Source organism: Megalopta genalis, chromosome 4, assembly GCF_051020955.1.
Source record: "Megalopta genalis isolate 19385.01 chromosome 4, iyMegGena1_principal, whole genome shotgun sequence".
NCBI classification, from domain to species: Eukaryota; Metazoa; Arthropoda; class Insecta; order Hymenoptera; family Halictidae; genus Megalopta; species Megalopta genalis.
Genome location: NC_135016.1, coordinates 4,222,704 through 4,238,913, shown reverse-complemented (window position 1 = coordinate 4,238,913; position 16,210 = coordinate 4,222,704). Strand labels below are relative to the sequence as shown.

Here is a 16,210-nt window from a genome sequence, read left to right as displayed (position 1 = left end):
GCTCTCTTTCTCTTTCCAGTCGACTCCGCTTCTCGAAGAGATCGATCCTCTTTACTGTAACCGGTTCTTCGAAAGAAGGGATCCGTCGACGAGCATTTCGTGCGGCCAACACTGATCCGCAGCATCTACGCGGCGATGCTCTTTCGAAAAACCGGTTGTGGAATCGTCCCCTATCCGGAGAGGACAGAAATTCATTTTCTATCTCTACACACCATCGAATATATCAGGCTGTTGCTACAAAATCGTTACAAGTGCGCTCCTCTCGATGCAATCTCGACCGGTAGCGTCGTGTGCAACCTGATATTTCACTTTTCTCTGATACACTTCTCACCGACGACACTTAAGAAACATCATTGAACACGCAATAACTTCTTGAAAAGTAAACGACTCGAATTTCTTCTTTAACGTAGAGAGACCAGCTTGCTGTACAATATCTGAAATACTCTTTTCACATTTTACTGTTATCTGATAGGAGACGGAAAAACGAAGGACTCTCGGTTTTCAACATTTTTATATCGAAGTCGGAACGTCAACCGATTTAAAAGGCAATTTTAAAAAACGTTCTAAAAGGCGAGTTCTTTCTTTTTCTTTCGTCGTTCGAAGTATGATAATAGCAAAATTAAGAAAAGATATTCTAGTGCTAGCAAATTGGCCCCTCTGTCTCAAAAAGAAGAAAAACTCAAATCGTTTGGTCAAGTTACAAAAATGTTTCGAAATGTGTTTCTTAACTTTCATCCGTGATCGTAGAACCGCGTTCAATTTTGTAGAATCGTAAAATCGTCGACGAGTCGACGGACGTCGTACTAGTGATTTTCCGATCGTCCGGAGAAAGGTTTGGGGGGTGGAATGCAGAGACTCGAACGTCGCGGTGTAGATTTTTTTTTTCAGAGGCACAGTTATAAGAGACGTTTATTAGTCACCAAGGTACTTATTAAATGTACACTGAACGTATAAATGTACACCGAATGGCATATAAATTCAGGAGTACCGACTTGTACTATCCTCGGGAGTCATGAATAATTTGTATATCTACAGTACCGTCCGCGCGGTCTTCTTATCTACTATTTACAGCTGATATTTAATCGCCGGGCGCGGGGAACCTCGTTTCGCGCGACTGTGCGCAATAGTCTTTTCATCAGTTTTATACAACGCGTGTCAACCTGTCTCGAGCATGCTGAGAACACACATACACATAGAGACAAAGAGAACCGGAAAAGAAGAAAAAGGATAGAATCCCGGATCGAGCGTGCAAAACGGGGCTGAGACTCCCTGGAACGTAAAGACTGAGAAAAAACTCAGGCATGCAACGTAAAACAACAAAGAAATGTACAAATCACTCGGTCGTTCGCGACGAGTGCGGGCAAAATATGTATATCTACAAACGAACAAGACGAGATAGCACACACGTACATCCAAAACACGGACATCATGATGTCTATTATATATATATATTATATATACAACAGAATTCATATATACCAAACAGACTGTAACAATGATCGAAACACAACGGACAAAGTGGTAGAGAGTAAAAACATTCAGCTAAAAAAGAAAAAAAAATGAAATCCCTCAGAGTATTTCGGCTCGATAGGCCCCGCAAGGAACTTCCCTCGAAGTTCGCGACATGAGATTCGCAATGAACTCGCGATTCTCGCGAACAGATTCGCAATTCCCAGTAGAAAACAATTCCGCTAGCTCGATCTCGCGACAAATTCTCAGCACTGTCGGACGACACGATCGGCGGTGTCTACTAATGCCCACACACTCACACACACACACACATTCTCTCTCTCTTTTCTCTCTCTCTCTCTCTCTCTCTCTCTTTCTTTCTTTCTCTGTACAGAAAAAATCGATTCTCGCCGCGAGCACGCAGAGACCGGTCGTCCGGATCGAGGATCGAGGATCGAGATCGCAGAGTCTTCCGGGACGTTGAAAAAATCAAACGCCGCTCGATCTCGTCGCAAGACGTAATAAATAACGCGCTGCGAAACTATACAGTCTACCGATGATTATTTGCCTAGAATTGTACAACGATTCGTCACCTAAACAACGTTATCAAAAAACCATTATACTATTTGGTGTATCGATTGCACGCGACATCGTGACCGTTCTGTGGCGTTCTACGGACTCCGGAGCCATGGAACGGGCGGTCGACGAAGGAAAAATAAAGTGAATGAACGCGGTACCATTTCACGACGAATCGCTTCGTTCCGAATAAATTAGCACGGCGGGATCGTCGTAGGCGAAACGATACGGCGCAGGTAACGTTATCGCGAAGCAAACGATTTATTGCGACGGTTCTCGAAAGGAAAATTATGCTCACTGTCTTGGCCTAAGCCCGCCGGTTTCTAATTGGCACACAGAGACGCGGCGATCGCTACGCGTTCAGACGTTTCCACGAGAAACCGGTGCCATTTCGACCATTTCGACCGCGCAGCCGATGTACCCCGAGACCGATCGTTCTCGATCGAAAGTAAAATCGGCTTCTGGAACGGAACGCTCGCGTCTCGGACAATTAAGAATGAATTCTGCGCAGCCAGGTCCAGCTAACGAACCAAGTTTATAATTGGCGGAGGCGCCGCTCGAGCAATTTGAACGCGTGGCAAAAGATGGCTGCGAGAAAAAAAGAAGCAGCTCGGAAAAAGGAACGTGGACGCGTCGTTCACCGGCTCGCGCGTCAGCTTATACCTCTAATGCAACTTATCGTCCAGCTTAATACTTAGATTAGAGAATACTCTGTTACTGTACAATGGTAAATTATTGACGCTACACACGTGCGCGTCGCGGTAATCGGTTTTTTTGGGGGAGTTTGGGTTGGGGGAGGGGGACCGCGTCGAAAGCAAACGTCGTTCTGTTCGAAGAGAAAGGAATCGAAGTCGTCGAATGACCGGCACACATCTCCGATCGTTCTTTACACGTTTTAAATTACGGCGCGTATGAAAATATCAATAAATACACAGGGTGTTTCTTGATCCGAGGGGACGAACCCTAACCGTTTACGTTAAATTCCTCGCGAGATATCAAGAATATATCTATACGTTACAAGGCAATGGCGACGCGCGGAAATTTTGCTCGCGAAACGCGACCCCGATTACACCGTGTTTCTTTCACTTGCTCCTTTTAAAAAACGTCAGAGTCAAACTTTTCCTTTCCTTCTTTGCTTCTCTGTTTTTTTTTGTTTTGTCATTTTTTTTTCTCGTCGTCGTTTTCATCCCATGCTTTTTCTATGTTTTTTTTTTTGTTTTGCTTGTTTTAATGATTATAATGTACAAGTCAAATCATACGTTCCTTTTTGTTTTCTTTCCATCGGGTCTACATAACAGTGGGTAAATGCACTGTAGACCATCCCGAGAATGTTCCCCCAGAGGAAAAACGGTAAAAATTCCCTATGTTACACGACGATTGCAAATGTACAATTCCCGATCTGTGCTTTATACAGATTATATGTATAATATCACCTATGTACAAAATAACGTAAAAAGTAACAAGTGCTGGAAACGTGTAAAAATTGTGTAACAAAATAGGCTGATCCCGTTGACGAGGACGAAGAACCCGGAGTTTTGAAAAACCGACTATTTTAAATACGAATCGATAAATCGATTGCCCCGACATCGAATTTTTCCCCTAAAAGAGTGTATAATTTATGCAACGCGTTTCTAAAAATCGACGAATACCGAATAGGACGAGAATAGACGAAACAGATGAAAAATGAAGTGGAAGAAGAAATAGTAGTAGTAGTAGTAGTAGTAGTAGTAGTGGTGGTAGTAGTAGTAGTAATGATAGAAGTAGTAGAAAAAATAGAAAGGCAGAAAAAAAAGAACAGAAACGAAAGAACACGGAAGATTCGAGCACACGCCCAGATCGAAAAAAAAAACCCGGTCTTTCCTCTCTTCGCCGAGAAGGTGTTCTGTACGTGTGTTTCCGCTACGTTCTCCTGGGGTCTTATATATTACTATTTTCCTTCTTCATTATATTCAGGTGAAAGAATCTCTTGTAAGCTCAAATAACTTAGTGACTTATACATAGAATAATAATATGTAAAATGAAAGAGAGAGATGTCATGCGTGTTTTATGCTACAGACGGTCACGACGCGAAGAACTGCTGCAGACGTTGCACCGTTCTACGATCCAGGGCGCACAGGTCGAAGTCAAACGTCTTCTTCGTGATCTCGTACTGGCCGGTCTCCGCAATCACTTGGACGACTCTCTGCAGCTCCTGGTTGTCCTGCAGAGTCATGATCTTTTGTTGCAAGTCTTTCAACTGGGACACATAGTCCTCGGAGAACACGGGTGGCTCGCCCATCTCCGAGTCGACCAGAGTGCTGTTCGTGGAGTCGGGGGCGACCTGCTCGGCCTCGACCTCGACGTTCTTCTCTGTTGCTTGCTCCGCAGCAGCCCTGTCCTCCTTCTCCTTGGCGATGTGCACCTGATCCTGATCGACGGCCACCGGCGATTGGCTCGACGAGACAGGCTCCAATGGCGGCGAAGTCGATGGACCTCGATCCTTTTCCCTTTTGACGACGTGCTCGTCATCGCCCTTGCTCTCGCTCCGCCGTTTCCGCTTGCGGATCTCTTTCTCCTCGCCCTTGCTGCCCTTCGGCTTCTCCCTCTTGTTTCTGTCCACTTTCTCCTTCTTGATCTCCGTCGGCATCGCTGGCGACATCGGCTTCGGCATCTCCGTCGGCGGCGTCGACACTGTCGCGTTCTCCGGCTCCTTCTTGGTCACCGGCTTTGGCTCCGAGAACGAATCGTCGTCCACCGAGGGCGCCGAGTCGCTGCTGTCCCTCTCCGGCATTTCCGATAGGAGGGCTAACAGGGGGTTGCCCGTCGACGCATTCGCGACATTGTTTTGCTTTTCCGAGGATGTCTTTATCCTGTCCCGTTTCTCCTTCTTGTCTCTCTCCTTGCTACTGTCCCGCTTGTCCTTTTTGTCCCTCTTCCTGTGCTTGTGCTTTTGCCTGTCCTTTTCACTCTTGCCATCTTTCGGCTTCTCCGACTTCTCAGTCTTCTCTGGTTTCTCTACCTTCGGAAGCTTCTCCTCCTTCGGTTTCTCTGGCTCCTTCGGCTGCTTCGGCGATTTCCGACCGTCCTTTGTCGATTTGTACTCTTGGCTCTTCTCTTTCTCACTTTTCTCTGGCTTCTCCGGCTTCTCGCTCTTCTTCTCACTGACCTTCAACGACTCCTTCGAGGCGGATCGCTCGCCCTCTTTGTACTTGTCCTTGCGCTCCTTGTCTCGGTCCTCTTTGTGCTTCTTCTTGTCCTTCTTCTTCTCGCTTTTCGACGGGTCCACGACGCTCTTTGAACTGTCCTTGGTTTTCTCTTTCTCCTTGCTCTTCTCTTTCTCCTTCTCCGAGACCGGCTTCTTGAGCTCTTTCTCCTTCGACTTCGGCGACACTGGTCGCTTACTGGGTGGCAACGCAGACGGACTGGCCGGTCGTTTCAAGGACACCGGGGACGGTGGTCGCTTGTTCGAAGGGCTCGAGTGACTCTTCGCCCCCGGACTAGAGGGCCTTTTCGACTTGTCTTTGCTCCGATTCTTATTCTTCGACTGATCCTTCAGCTTCTTGTCTTTCTTATCGTCGATCTTCTCTTTCTTGCTGTCCTTGTGGGGCGAGTCCTTCAGCTTCGAGGCCTTGTCCACTTTCTCGGATTTCTCCGCAGCGACCACCGGCTTCGGGGCCGACGACTTCTCCGGCTGTGCTGGCTTCTTCGTATCCTGCGAGACTTTCGTGGGCTTCAGAGGCGTGCCGAACAGTTCAGCGAAGGAATTCGATGTCTTCGACTCAACGGTCTTGTGCTTTTTCGTCTCGCTCCCGCTCAACTTTGGCTTGCCGACCATAGTTGGAGTCTTGATCTCGCTTTTCTCGGCTGAACTCTCGGAACTCGACACTATAGCCTGCAAAGATATATTCTCGGAAACTCTATTCGGACTTCGGCAAATCGAATTTCATGATAAACGCTAAGGTATTCCAATTTGTGGAGGATAAATTTATATTTAAGGAGCGTGTTTCAATTTGCGGAAGTTCGGGGAATAAAGTTTGTAAAAACAATGACTACGTAGAAGCTATACTTACGCCACCACCCTTCAGTAATTTTCGCCGGAACTCATCCGAGGGATTGTTAATTATCTCGGTGTGCCGCATCACGTTTGCAATGGCAGGACCACTGGTTTGCAAATGAAGATCATACAGTAACTCGATCTTCTTGGTTCCCTCATCTTTGTTCTTCAGGTAGATATGAATGGGGATTTCGAAGCCAGCATAACCAGACTCTTTCAGCTCGAATGGTGGTTCCTTCAGCACCCTCTTTGGTTTTGAAAATGTTTCGTGTAGTTGAAAAACCACTGAAATAAAAGATATTGCACGTTACATAGAGGCGCGTGGTTACAGAGAGAGGAATAAGAGAGCAATGAAAAACTTATATACCTTTCTCAACATAATGATGTATGTCAGCGTTCTGTACACCCCGCACAAACAGTTCCCAATCATGAGTGTAACCCTCTGCTGTGGTATGCGCACGTAATGTGGATGAGTGGCCGCATTCTAGCGTGATGCGAATTGCCATTCTCTGATATGAAATTTTCCAAAGGTTCTACTCCAAAGAAAAAGTAGAGGGAATCGGTTGCCGCGGGTAAACACAGAGAATGAATTTACATTACATTTTTATTTATCTCTGTGAATGTGAATGAAACCGCTGGCGAATCCTCGACTATCAGGCCCATCACAGAGCGCTTGTGACGCGGTGAACCATCGTACGCCGACCTTTATGCTAGATGTGCAGGCAATGACAGCACTTCTCCCCTAATTTTCGTGCTCTTGAGATTCTGGTGCATCGTTTGGTTACACTTGTTCTGTATGAAAGTGTTAACCACCTCATTAGAACGGAATTGCGTTGCGAACGAGGTGTATGCCAGAAGCGATTCGCCTCGTTACAGTCGGGCTAATTCTATGGTTTTTCTACGGGCTGAATTCGACTCGATTATCAACAGGTAAACTTTACACCAACGAGAACTGGTCGCCATACTCGTTGCTCCGTACACCCGAACTTAATAATGTTCGGCAACCGCCATCTGGTGGACAACACTGTGCGTCTGGGGAAACTGTGCCAGTGCACACACTTTTTTTAGAATTTTGTCCAATGCTTGATGGAATTAGTGACACACTATTTATTATTAGAGTACCTTTTGGAATATTTCCGGTGTATTCAGTCGTTCTGAACCTCAAGGACTTCCCTTGGCAGTTAACCGCAAGTACTTAGGAATTCTGAGACATACTGAACAATATCCGGTGGAAATATGAGGGTAGGTATAGAAACTCCTTTTCTCTGATTGGTTGACGCTTCGCAGGTAAGCAGTGCTGACGTCATAGTTTTAGACAAAGAGGAGAAGTGGCGGGTGAATAAGAGAGCATGATATCAGTACAACCACAAGCGAAACAAGTCACACCGACGACCAATGTAGCTTGTCTCACTTTAGCATGCTTGTGATTTCACCCTATTTGCACATAAGTTTGCCTGACGCTCCATCTGAAATACTCAGCGTGATATTCGGCTTGTACTTTTCTCCCTGTAGGATTCTTGACCACACAGTCCAGTGTCTTTGCGAACGTCATGAAACGGCGACCATTTCTACAATTATTAAAATTTTTGAAAACCTGGAAGCTGCATTCTAGATAATACTTACTAGTTTATGAAATTACAAAATTTTGTTAATTCAGCCATCCCACTACTTGTCAATTTGCAAGAATTTGTGGCCTCACTGCGCACTTCCTGACTCGCAATTTAGGGATGTAAACCGCGCGGCCTGGTGGGCTCGAAGCTGTAAAAACATTAATTAGGGCTCGGACATAGAGAATCTCCGCAGGTATCTAGGTACCTACTTTTAGATACTTACCAAATCTTTCCTTTGATTTCCATATTCAACAAACGGTTACAAAAGCTTGTAGAACATTAGATTTATTTCCAGCGCCAGGGGTACGGATGCGCGAAAAGAGTGAGATCGCAGGCACGATAAAGTGAGATGGCCTAGGTTTGTCGTCCGTGTGGACACTTGTAAATAGAGCCCGATGGTTTTGTTCTGTCTCTCTCGATCATCTCTCATTTTCTTTCTAAATCAACTGCGCTGAGCTGTATGTGCATTAAAATGGTGGGGATAAAAGCGCTCAGAATGAAGAGGTAGAAAATCGCTCGCTATGAGGAGGCACTACTGTACTTGGACGCTGGACACTTCCTTCTTTTTTTTAAGAATGTTTTATGGAAAATCCATCGCTAAAAATTTGCACTAAATTAGCAGAATGATATGTACTTTCTCCCAGCTCAATTAATAAACTGATATCCGAACGATAATTGTACATGTATAATATTATATCCTTGAGGAGTTACTATACACTCCATTCGGGGTGCTCTTATCGAATGGTGGTAGCTATGCATTTAGAGAAATAACTAGAATGTTATTTACGATAAATTTAACCTGTAGACTGTCTGACCGAGTGTTGTATTTGTTTATTAACAAACATGTTGTCTACAATCATTAAAGAGCACCAAAGTAAACAATCAGCAAGGAAAGAGAGGCAAGGTAATTTGTTAAAATGCTATTATAAAATGCAAGATAATGTTTCGTAAAATCACCGAGAACTCTTGTCAATAGTAATGTTGTTTTGACAGAACAAAAGAGAAAAGAGGCTGTACAAGCAGCTAGTAATTTGACGCAGGCTTTGGTTGATCATTTAAATGTGGGGTAAGTGTAAGGTGCCATTTTATTTATGGTGCATCTGGATATTATAGCATATATGTGACTTTGTGATGCAGGGTGGCTCAGGCATATTTAAACCAGAAAAAATTGGATGCAGAAGCTAAGCAGCTGCAGCATAGTGCAACAAATTTTGCTAAACAAACACAGTCATGGTTGAATTTAGTGGAGTCATTTTCTAGTGCCCTGAAGGAAATTGGTGATGCAGAGAATTGGGCACGTAGCATTGAGGGGGACATGAGGACTATTGCAACTGCATTAGAGTACTCTTACAAAGGTAATTAATAGCTTTCACCATCATATTTTATGTAAATATGAATATTTTTATTTGCAGCAACTCAAGAAGCCCAAGGGACCAGTGCTACATGATCATATCTGATGATACAATAATAAGACTTAAATACTGTTATTATCTAAGAAACAGATGTAAGAATTATCGTGTATTGTTGTAAAATTTTCCTTATTTTCTGTTTATATTAATACATGTTGAAATAAAAGCGTCTTTTTACGTTGGGAGTATTTTTGTTAGGTTGGTAACAACTTGAAAATGGTTTTACGTCCTCAGAGCGTTGGCAACAGTGTTTCTCTGGTAATATTTTCAATTCCAGTCCTGCCAATGGTTTCTGTAAGGTAACCAGAATCTAACCTCAGACTCAGACGTTGTATTAATGAATAACTATGGCGGCTGGCCCGATTGCCGAACGTAATCAAGGTATATTTATTTTCTAAAAGAAATGTACTACAAAATCCTAACAATTCCTTAGACTACAATATTAATTATATTTAAGTTTATGTCTGGTTATTTTATCCAGCACAAAATAACTAAAAAATATTAAACTGTGTTAGATTATTTGTACATAAACATTGATTTCGAAATTCTACACTTTTGACTGATAATTAATTCGTTCATAAATATTTTCAGATGCCACGATATACGTGGGTGGCCTCGATGACAAAGTTACAGAATCCCTTATGTGGGAACTGTTCGTCCAGTCAGGACCAGTGGGTGTGTTATTGTTTATTATTAATTTATTCATTGTTCTAAAATACTGACAGAAAATTTATCATTTTTCATTTATGAATTTATTTCAGTCAATGTCCACATGCCAAAGGACAGGGTGACCCAAATGCATCAAGGCTATGGGTTTGTTGAGTTCATGGGGGAGGAAGATGCGGACTATGCCATTAAAATAATGAACATGATCAAACTCTATGGGAAACCAATTAGAGTGAACAAAGCAAGTGCTCACCAAAAGAATTTGGATGTGGGGGCCAACATATTTATCGGTAATCTTGACCCAGAAGTGGATGAAAAGCTGCTGTACGACACCTTCAGTGCCTTTGGAGTAATTCTACAAACACCAAAGGTAATCCACCCTGAATCCTCTTAACCTAGCACCAAAAATTCGCTGCTAAATCTAATTTTCGTTTTAGATAATGAGAGATCCAGAGACTGGAAATTCCAAAGGTTTCGCATTTATTAACTTTGCCTCTTTTGATGCATCGGATGCCAGTATAGAAGCCATGAATGGCCAGTACCTATGCAACAGACCCATCTCTGTATCATATGCATTCAAACGTGACGCCAAGGGCGAAAGACACGGCAGCGCAGCCGAGCGATTACTGGCAGCACAGAACCCCTTGAGTCAAGCCGACAGGCCCCATCAACTTTTCGCGGACGCACCCCCATTGGCGCCTCCCCCAATGCCGAATTCCAGCGCGGCGGCTCATCAACAGAGTCATCATCCTCAACATCACGTGATGCATCACGGAATGGTCGTTCCACCCCCGCCACCTCCATCGACCCCAGGACCCCCGATGGGACACCCTCCACCTCCTCCAGTTCCACCACCGCCGTCCAGTGGTTTTCCTCCAGCAAACATTCCTCCGCCCCCTCTGCCTCCCATGTCAATGACAGCCCATCCACCTTTACCCCCTGGAATGCCACCCCCGTTGCCGCCGATGCCAGTTCCTACATCGCAGTCGCAACAAACGAACCCCAGGATGATGGCACCTCCGCCTCCTCATTGGGGCGTCGGTGGTCCTCCTCAGGGTCAGTTCCCACCACCTCCACCACCCTCCGCCACCGGAGCACCACCGCCCCCGCAGTTTGGACAATTCCAACCTCCTCCACCCAGGCCTCCACCTGGCTGGAGACATCCACCGCCTCCTCCTGTGTCCCAGGGTGGACCTCCACCGCCACCGCCACCCCAATTCCGTCCACCGTTCCCTCCCAGAGGTCCTCCGCCTCCGCCACCTCCGCACGATTCCAATCAATATTAGTTTTACCTCTCGTTCGGACTACTGACACCTTTGCCAGTCACTTTGTAAATGTAATATAAGCGTTTCTACTGTGTTCATTGTACAAACGTGCGTTTCATAGCAGAATTTCCATAATAAATTTCCTAATCGACGATTCTATGTTTCATTGCTCGGAGCACAGCTCCCTCCTTTCAGCTCGCAACTCCGCCTATGCTTCTTTCGTTCACTTTGCTGAAGTGGCACTGTATTAATCGAGTAAGCTGGATTGGAGATCGACAAGGTGCTGTCAGCAGTCATGCGGGGAAACTGTGTCCTAGAAGAATTGTATCTTGGAGAAACGTGTCCTAGAAGAATCGTATCCTGAGGAAACGTGTGCTAGAACAAGCTCGGGCTAGAACAATTGCGCCATTTCGCGGACGAGTTTAAAACCGTGCCGGAGCTAGGCTGTTTAGCGTATCGATCGGGGCTCGCGTGTGAATAAGGACAAGCTAGGCTCGTTTTATCGATTATTTCGAGCCTATCCTGTCCAGTCGGTGATAACGGGGAACGGACAAATGAGCGGCAAAACAGTTGTCCCCGAGCCCGTCGACCAGACGAACCTGGCGGTCTCGCTTCTCGGCAACACCGGCCTCTGAAAAACCCGAGGGAACGAGGACCGTCTGCGCGCGTCCGCCGCATGTCACCAACCTGGTAAGTGAGGGGAACAGGTGTCTGGAACGGTAAATTAAGCGGCGCCGGCGTCGCGATGCATTCTGAAAATAACGCGATTTTTTTAGATCGTTCGTGACTCAATGCGGTGGCTCCATCGATCCGCCGGCTCCGCGCTTCTTCACGGCGGAATCACTGGCGCGACCGTTCCCGTTCGTTCCGGAATCAATCGTTCGGCGATCGAAGGGGGCTGGACAATGCTAGGCTCGCGACATGGCGCGGCTGTATTACGAGTGCAGCGTGGATTTCAGGAACTTCACCGGAGACACCACTGAGCCGATCAAACCGTACGCCTGCACCCCGGACAAGTACTGCTTATACTGTTGCTGCAACAATCAGTGTTGCCTCCTGGTGCAAAGACGGCCGCCACGACATTTCTGGGAAGCCTGGTACTTCTGGCTGGGCGTTGCTTTACTCGCTGTGTTTATCGTGTCTTCGGTAAGCCGACCGATTGCGTCCGCCAGCGGAAAAAGTTCGAGCACCGACCTCCAGAGGATAGTTCAGCTTCGCGACGATCGCCACTCGTTTCCTCCCTCCCCTTGCCATCATCTACTTTTACGTTCGGTTTTATTTGCAAGGTTCAAATCGATGAATCTACGAGTTCGCCTTCAATTTTCTTTGCAAGCTGTAAACTAGTCGCCGCTTTCCTTAAATTTGCCCGATCTACTTTTCTGCTGTTCTTTCGACGTCCGCAACGATTCGTTGCTTCCCCTAAATCGATCGATCCACTTCCGCGCTGGTCTTACGCTGGATCCTCCAGAGTCTAGAGCTTCGCCGCACTTGCTACTGTGTTCCTAAAGGTGAAAACATACTAATGCCACGTCACGTGAGCCTGCGCATTTCTACTATTTCAGATCTGTTAAAAAAACCGGATTGGTATCACGTCGCGCGAAGTCGCATGAAATTACGTGACGTGATCCTGATCTGTTTCAACATATTTGAAATAATATTAGATTGTGTAATAAGTCCGTTCGCGGACCTATGACACTTGGTAAAAGACAAGGAAAATTACACGAATTCAAAGCGATAGTTCAGATGAATTTTTAGATATGTTCTCGCGGGGCTAAGTTTATGCAACTTAGCTTAAACGAAAGCTGGAAGTGTCTGCTTCAAGACAGGGTAGATTAGACTGAAATTGTATAATTAAATACGCACTCACGAATACGCGTGACATGACATTAGTGTGTTTCTACTTTAAATCTCGCCGTCTTCGTTTCTCATCTATTTTGTTTCATCTCAGCTCTATCGTTCCAAGATAACTAAATCGCCGACAGATTTGGTTCAAGTTGCTCGCTGACAGAGATCCGCGCGAACTTTTTCCGGTCGCTGGTGTCTTCCTGGGACTATAAAACGGCAATTGAAAGCCTCTCGTTGTCTCTCACGAGTCATCCGATCGTCCCTCACGCGCCTGCCCGTGCATGTTTCGTCCTTAGACGCGCAGCAGCCACAGTAGCTACTTTCCGCGTAGTCCGACCAGGGCCATGCATTTCTCTAAGGGTGTTCTCGATTCCTTTTTTTTGGGCCCAGGTGAGCAGCTACATAGTCAGTAATTGCAGACATAATATTCAAGGTGTACCACTAGCGCACAACGCGCACGCCGCCAACAGGCAAGCCGACCGCGGCGGTCGTCCAGGAAGCGATCAGAACGAGGTATCGATAAGTATAATACCGACGTCGGAGTTTTTCCCGTCGCACAGAAAAATGTTGGTAATCGCATCCCAGCCGGCCGTCAATCATCTCAGTGAGTATCAATCATGAATGCTCGAAGCTCGCACACGCGATCGATGATCTCCAATTATAATCGGAACGAACCGCGGTCTCGCGCGATCCTCCATCGCTTACGAACGTAATCGCGAGCGACTCGACGAGGACGACGTTGATGCACGATTAATTCGCGACGAGTGCTTATCGATTTTCTAAAAAGAAAAAATATAGAAAAGGAAAAACGAGAACCAGGGCACCGACGAAACGGTCCTAGCGAAACTAGTTTGCCCGCGGAACGACGATCCTCGTCGCTCCGTCGATTAGGTTCGAGGATCGCCGATGATCCGCATCCAATCACGATGCGACGATAATGAGACCCGTGTGCATTGATTTATATTGCAGCCCCTGTCGTCGCATGAGGGCCGTTCCGATTTAACCGATCGATTATGTCGGCCAGAAGACAACGACGGAGGCAGCCGCAAGATGATCGCTCGGCATTACGCGCCGTAATGTCCTCTGAAAGACAGTGGGCCGCCTCGGCCGAGCTTTGATCTAACAGGACGCCCTCGTCGGGCGATTATGGCGCGGGGGGGCATTAACGATAAACGCGTCTTTTTACGCGGCCCCTCGCCTGTAATAACCGGTAACGGGTGAAACGACCCGATCGCGGCTAACAGACCGGCCAAATGAGCGACGATTTCAAACGAGATTACATCCACGGCGCGGCGGGGCGCGCCGAACCCGTCGTCGCCGTCGCGACACTCTTGATCGCTCTCAAGAGGACCGAGGATGTTTATCTGAAATTCAGCATAACAAATTTCCTATAGATTGGCCGGCTCTGCTCGCTCGAATATGTCCCGCGCAGCCTTCGTACAGTCCTTGCTCGGCCGCAGTTTGTGTAAATTGGCCCGTAAAAGCAGAATTTGCATAAACATCCGCGGGCTGCTCGCGAGAGATCGCAATCTGTGTCATTACTTCGTACATAGCTGTTTCAGCACGGTTAGAGGACGCGGCACCATAGAAAAAGATCCGCTGAATGCACCGCTGCCACGGCGAAAGCGTTTGCAACTCGAGGACGATCGTAATGGGTCGCCAAAAGACGTTTTTCATACGATGTTCTCCCTGGACTACTAATTGACCTGTTCCCCGCGTTGCAATTGTCCCGTCCGGCAGCATAATATCTTGTACCTGCACGAAACGAGCTCCTCTATCTTCTCCACCTTAACCATTCGATCTCTCCGTAAGTTTCGGAAGGCAGCGACTATAGTTCGATAGAAACGCGTAGCCGTCCGCGCGAATGTTCGCCGAGTACAAATCGCAGGTCGGAATTGATTAGCTCTAAGTCGTTTCGGCATTTCTGAACACTCGAAGCTCCCCGGTCGGAGGTCTCCGGCTTCCATTTCGCCGAGCATGGTGCAACCGAGCCGAACGGAACTCGTTCCCGAATGGCCGCGACTCCCATTAACAATTAAGAAGACACGCTCGACGTACCTGGCCCCGGGTACCAAGAGATCGCTGGCTAATTAAAAAGGACAATCGAGGCGAACACGGCTCGAGAGCGACGCGCACTCTCTCTCTCTCTCTCTCTCTCTCTCTCTCTCTCTCTCTCTCTAACTCTCCCCCTGTCACCCCTCCTGCTCAGCGATCTATTCTTCTTCCCTCTCGATCCCGCAGTTCGCCTCCCTGTCCCGAGATCGATCTCGCGATAGCGTTTAATCGCGGTGATCTTCGTGGAAGAAAGAAACCCGGAGAAACTTGCATCGCGACAAGTCTCCCCGGCGATCATGCGATCCGCCGCGCGACGATCGATCGGGATCGACGCGCCGGACGCAGCTTCGTTTGCAAAGAATCGGCCGCGAGTTTACCGTTTGATATTATACTTCTACGCGGTCTTTCGGCTAGAGGTTTCATCTTGATTCAACGAACATGTATTTTTGACGAAGTAAGGTACGATTTTTGTTTTAATGGGCGGAGGAAGGTTTGCCGTTAACGATGGAAAACAATGTCAGCCGAACGCTCTCCAATTCGGCTCTATTTCGTCCAAATAAAAAAGTCCGAAGTTGTGAAATCACACGATCTCGACAACTAATTCTGATCAACATTTGGAGAATCACTCTGCTAGGAATTCTTCTCGCCAAAGAGCATCGCTTCGGCCACTTGCGTGGCACGGAGCGCCGTCTTGTTGGAAATAATTTATGTTACGTTTATTTGAATGTTCACAATTTCGACGCGCCGTTGAACACGCGTATCGTTCGATTTTTATTAATAACATAGTTTTCGCTTAGCGTCTGTTAACGCCAGCGAATTGTTCGACAGACGGCGAACCTATTCGAAGTGAAAGCTCCAGCTGAAAGAACCTGTACTATCCGTACGCGTAATTACTGGCTGTGATGATGTCAATTGGAAAAGTAGAAACCGATAGCCGCGCGCGCGTGGCGTCACCGGTGTAAAAGTTAGCTCGTTAGCCGATCGGTGTTTTTTAATTGGATGCACCGGATTAATATGCACCGAAAGAAACACGTTTGACATTCTCGCACCGGTGTGCGGCCGTGGCCGCTCGTTCGTGTGTCTCTAATTAGCTGCGTAGGACGCCGGTGGAAAAACGGCGTCCCATTAGCATGTAAGATTCGGCGAACCGGCCGATCGCGGAAAACCTCGAATAAAAGGATCCAGGTGTGCGCTACGTTTTCACGAGTCTCTCTCTCTCGGCGTTCTTTTTATTTCCCCTCGTATCCCACGCTGCAACGCGCTCGCTCGAGACACCCATTTAGCCGGCAGCCAACGGGCCTC

At 46.8% G+C, this 16,210-nt stretch overlaps 4 protein-coding genes across 4 annotated transcripts; 3 read left to right on the top strand and 1 right to left on the bottom strand.

Annotated features, from left to right (window-relative positions):
- Positions 1-891: 891 nt before the first annotated feature.
- On the bottom strand, positions 892-8,040 carry ear (ENL/AF9-related super elongation complex transcription factor). Its single transcript, XM_033476357.2, has 6 exons — positions 7,892-8,040; positions 7,682-7,816; positions 7,181-7,626; positions 6,426-7,099; positions 6,075-6,343; positions 892-5,896 (listed from the first exon to the last, which is right to left on the bottom strand). Exons 4-6 carry the CDS (start codon positions 6,562-6,564, stop codon positions 4,085-4,087), a joined length of 2,220 nt encoding a protein of 739 aa, XP_033332248.1. The 5' UTR covers positions 6,565-7,099; positions 7,181-7,626; positions 7,682-7,816; positions 7,892-8,040; the 3' UTR covers positions 892-4,084.
- Positions 8,041-8,414: 374 nt separating this feature from the next.
- Positions 8,415-9,254, top strand: Blos1 (biogenesis of lysosome-related organelles complex 1 subunit 1). Its single transcript, XM_033476361.2, has 4 exons — positions 8,415-8,572; positions 8,662-8,734; positions 8,806-9,023; positions 9,081-9,254. The coding sequence occupies exons 1-4, from the start codon at positions 8,512-8,514 to the stop codon at positions 9,113-9,115; spliced, it is 387 nt and encodes a 128-aa protein (XP_033332252.1). The 5' UTR covers positions 8,415-8,511; the 3' UTR covers positions 9,116-9,254.
- A 53-nt stretch (positions 9,255-9,307) lies between these two features.
- Positions 9,308-11,162, top strand: Spx (Spliceosomal protein on the X). Its single transcript, XM_033476358.2, has 4 exons — positions 9,308-9,458; positions 9,669-9,752; positions 9,839-10,113; positions 10,181-11,162. Exons 1-4 carry the CDS (start codon positions 9,425-9,427, stop codon positions 11,027-11,029), a joined length of 1,242 nt encoding a protein of 413 aa, XP_033332249.1. The 5' UTR covers positions 9,308-9,424; the 3' UTR covers positions 11,030-11,162.
- Positions 11,163-11,302: 140 nt separating this feature from the next.
- Positions 11,303-16,103, top strand: LOC117223822 (uncharacterized). The gene is made up of 4 exons (XM_033476359.2): positions 11,303-11,698; positions 11,785-12,154; positions 13,244-13,457; positions 13,823-16,103. The coding sequence occupies exons 2-4, from the start codon at positions 11,930-11,932 to the stop codon at positions 13,837-13,839; spliced, it is 456 nt and encodes a 151-aa protein (XP_033332250.2). The 5' UTR covers positions 11,303-11,698; positions 11,785-11,929; the 3' UTR covers positions 13,840-16,103.
- Positions 16,104-16,210: the final 107 nt, after the last annotated feature.

Coding starts and splice junctions, on each gene's coding strand:
- Spx (XM_033476358.2), top strand. CDS start 9,425: ATGGCGGCTGGCCCGATTGCCGAACGTAATCAAG. Junction 9,459..9,668: donor GATTGCCGAACGTAATCAAG/GTATATTTATTT, acceptor AAATATTTTCAG/ATGCCACGATATACGTGGGT. Junction 10,114..10,180: donor TAATTCTACAAACACCAAAG/GTAATCCACCCT, acceptor TTTTCGTTTTAG/ATAATGAGAGATCCAGAGAC.
- Blos1 (XM_033476361.2), top strand. CDS start 8,512: ATGTTGTCTACAATCATTAAAGAGCACCAAAGTAAACAATCAGCAAGG. Junction 8,735..8,805: donor GTTGATCATTTAAATGTGGG/GTAAGTGTAAGG, acceptor TTTGTGATGCAG/GGTGGCTCAGGCATATTTAA. Junction 9,024..9,080: donor ATTAGAGTACTCTTACAAAG/GTAATTAATAGC, acceptor TTTTATTTGCAG/CAACTCAAGAAGCCCAAGGG.
- ear (XM_033476357.2), bottom strand. CDS start 6,564: ATGGCAATTCGCATCACGCTAGAATGCGGCCACTCATCCACATTACGT. Junction 6,344..6,425: donor ACATCATTATGTTGAGAAAG/GTATATAAGTTT, acceptor CTTTTATTTCAG/TGGTTTTTCAACTACACGAA. Junction 5,897..6,074: donor AATTACTGAAGGGTGGTGGC/GTAAGTATAGCT, acceptor ATATCTTTGCAG/GCTATAGTGTCGAGTTCCGA.
- LOC117223822 (XM_033476359.2), top strand. CDS start 11,930: ATGGCGCGGCTGTATTACGAGTGCAGCGTGGATTTCAGGAACTTCACC. Junction 12,155..13,243: donor CTGTGTTTATCGTGTCTTCG/GTAAGCCGACCG, acceptor TTTTGGGCCCAG/GTGAGCAGCTACATAGTCAG.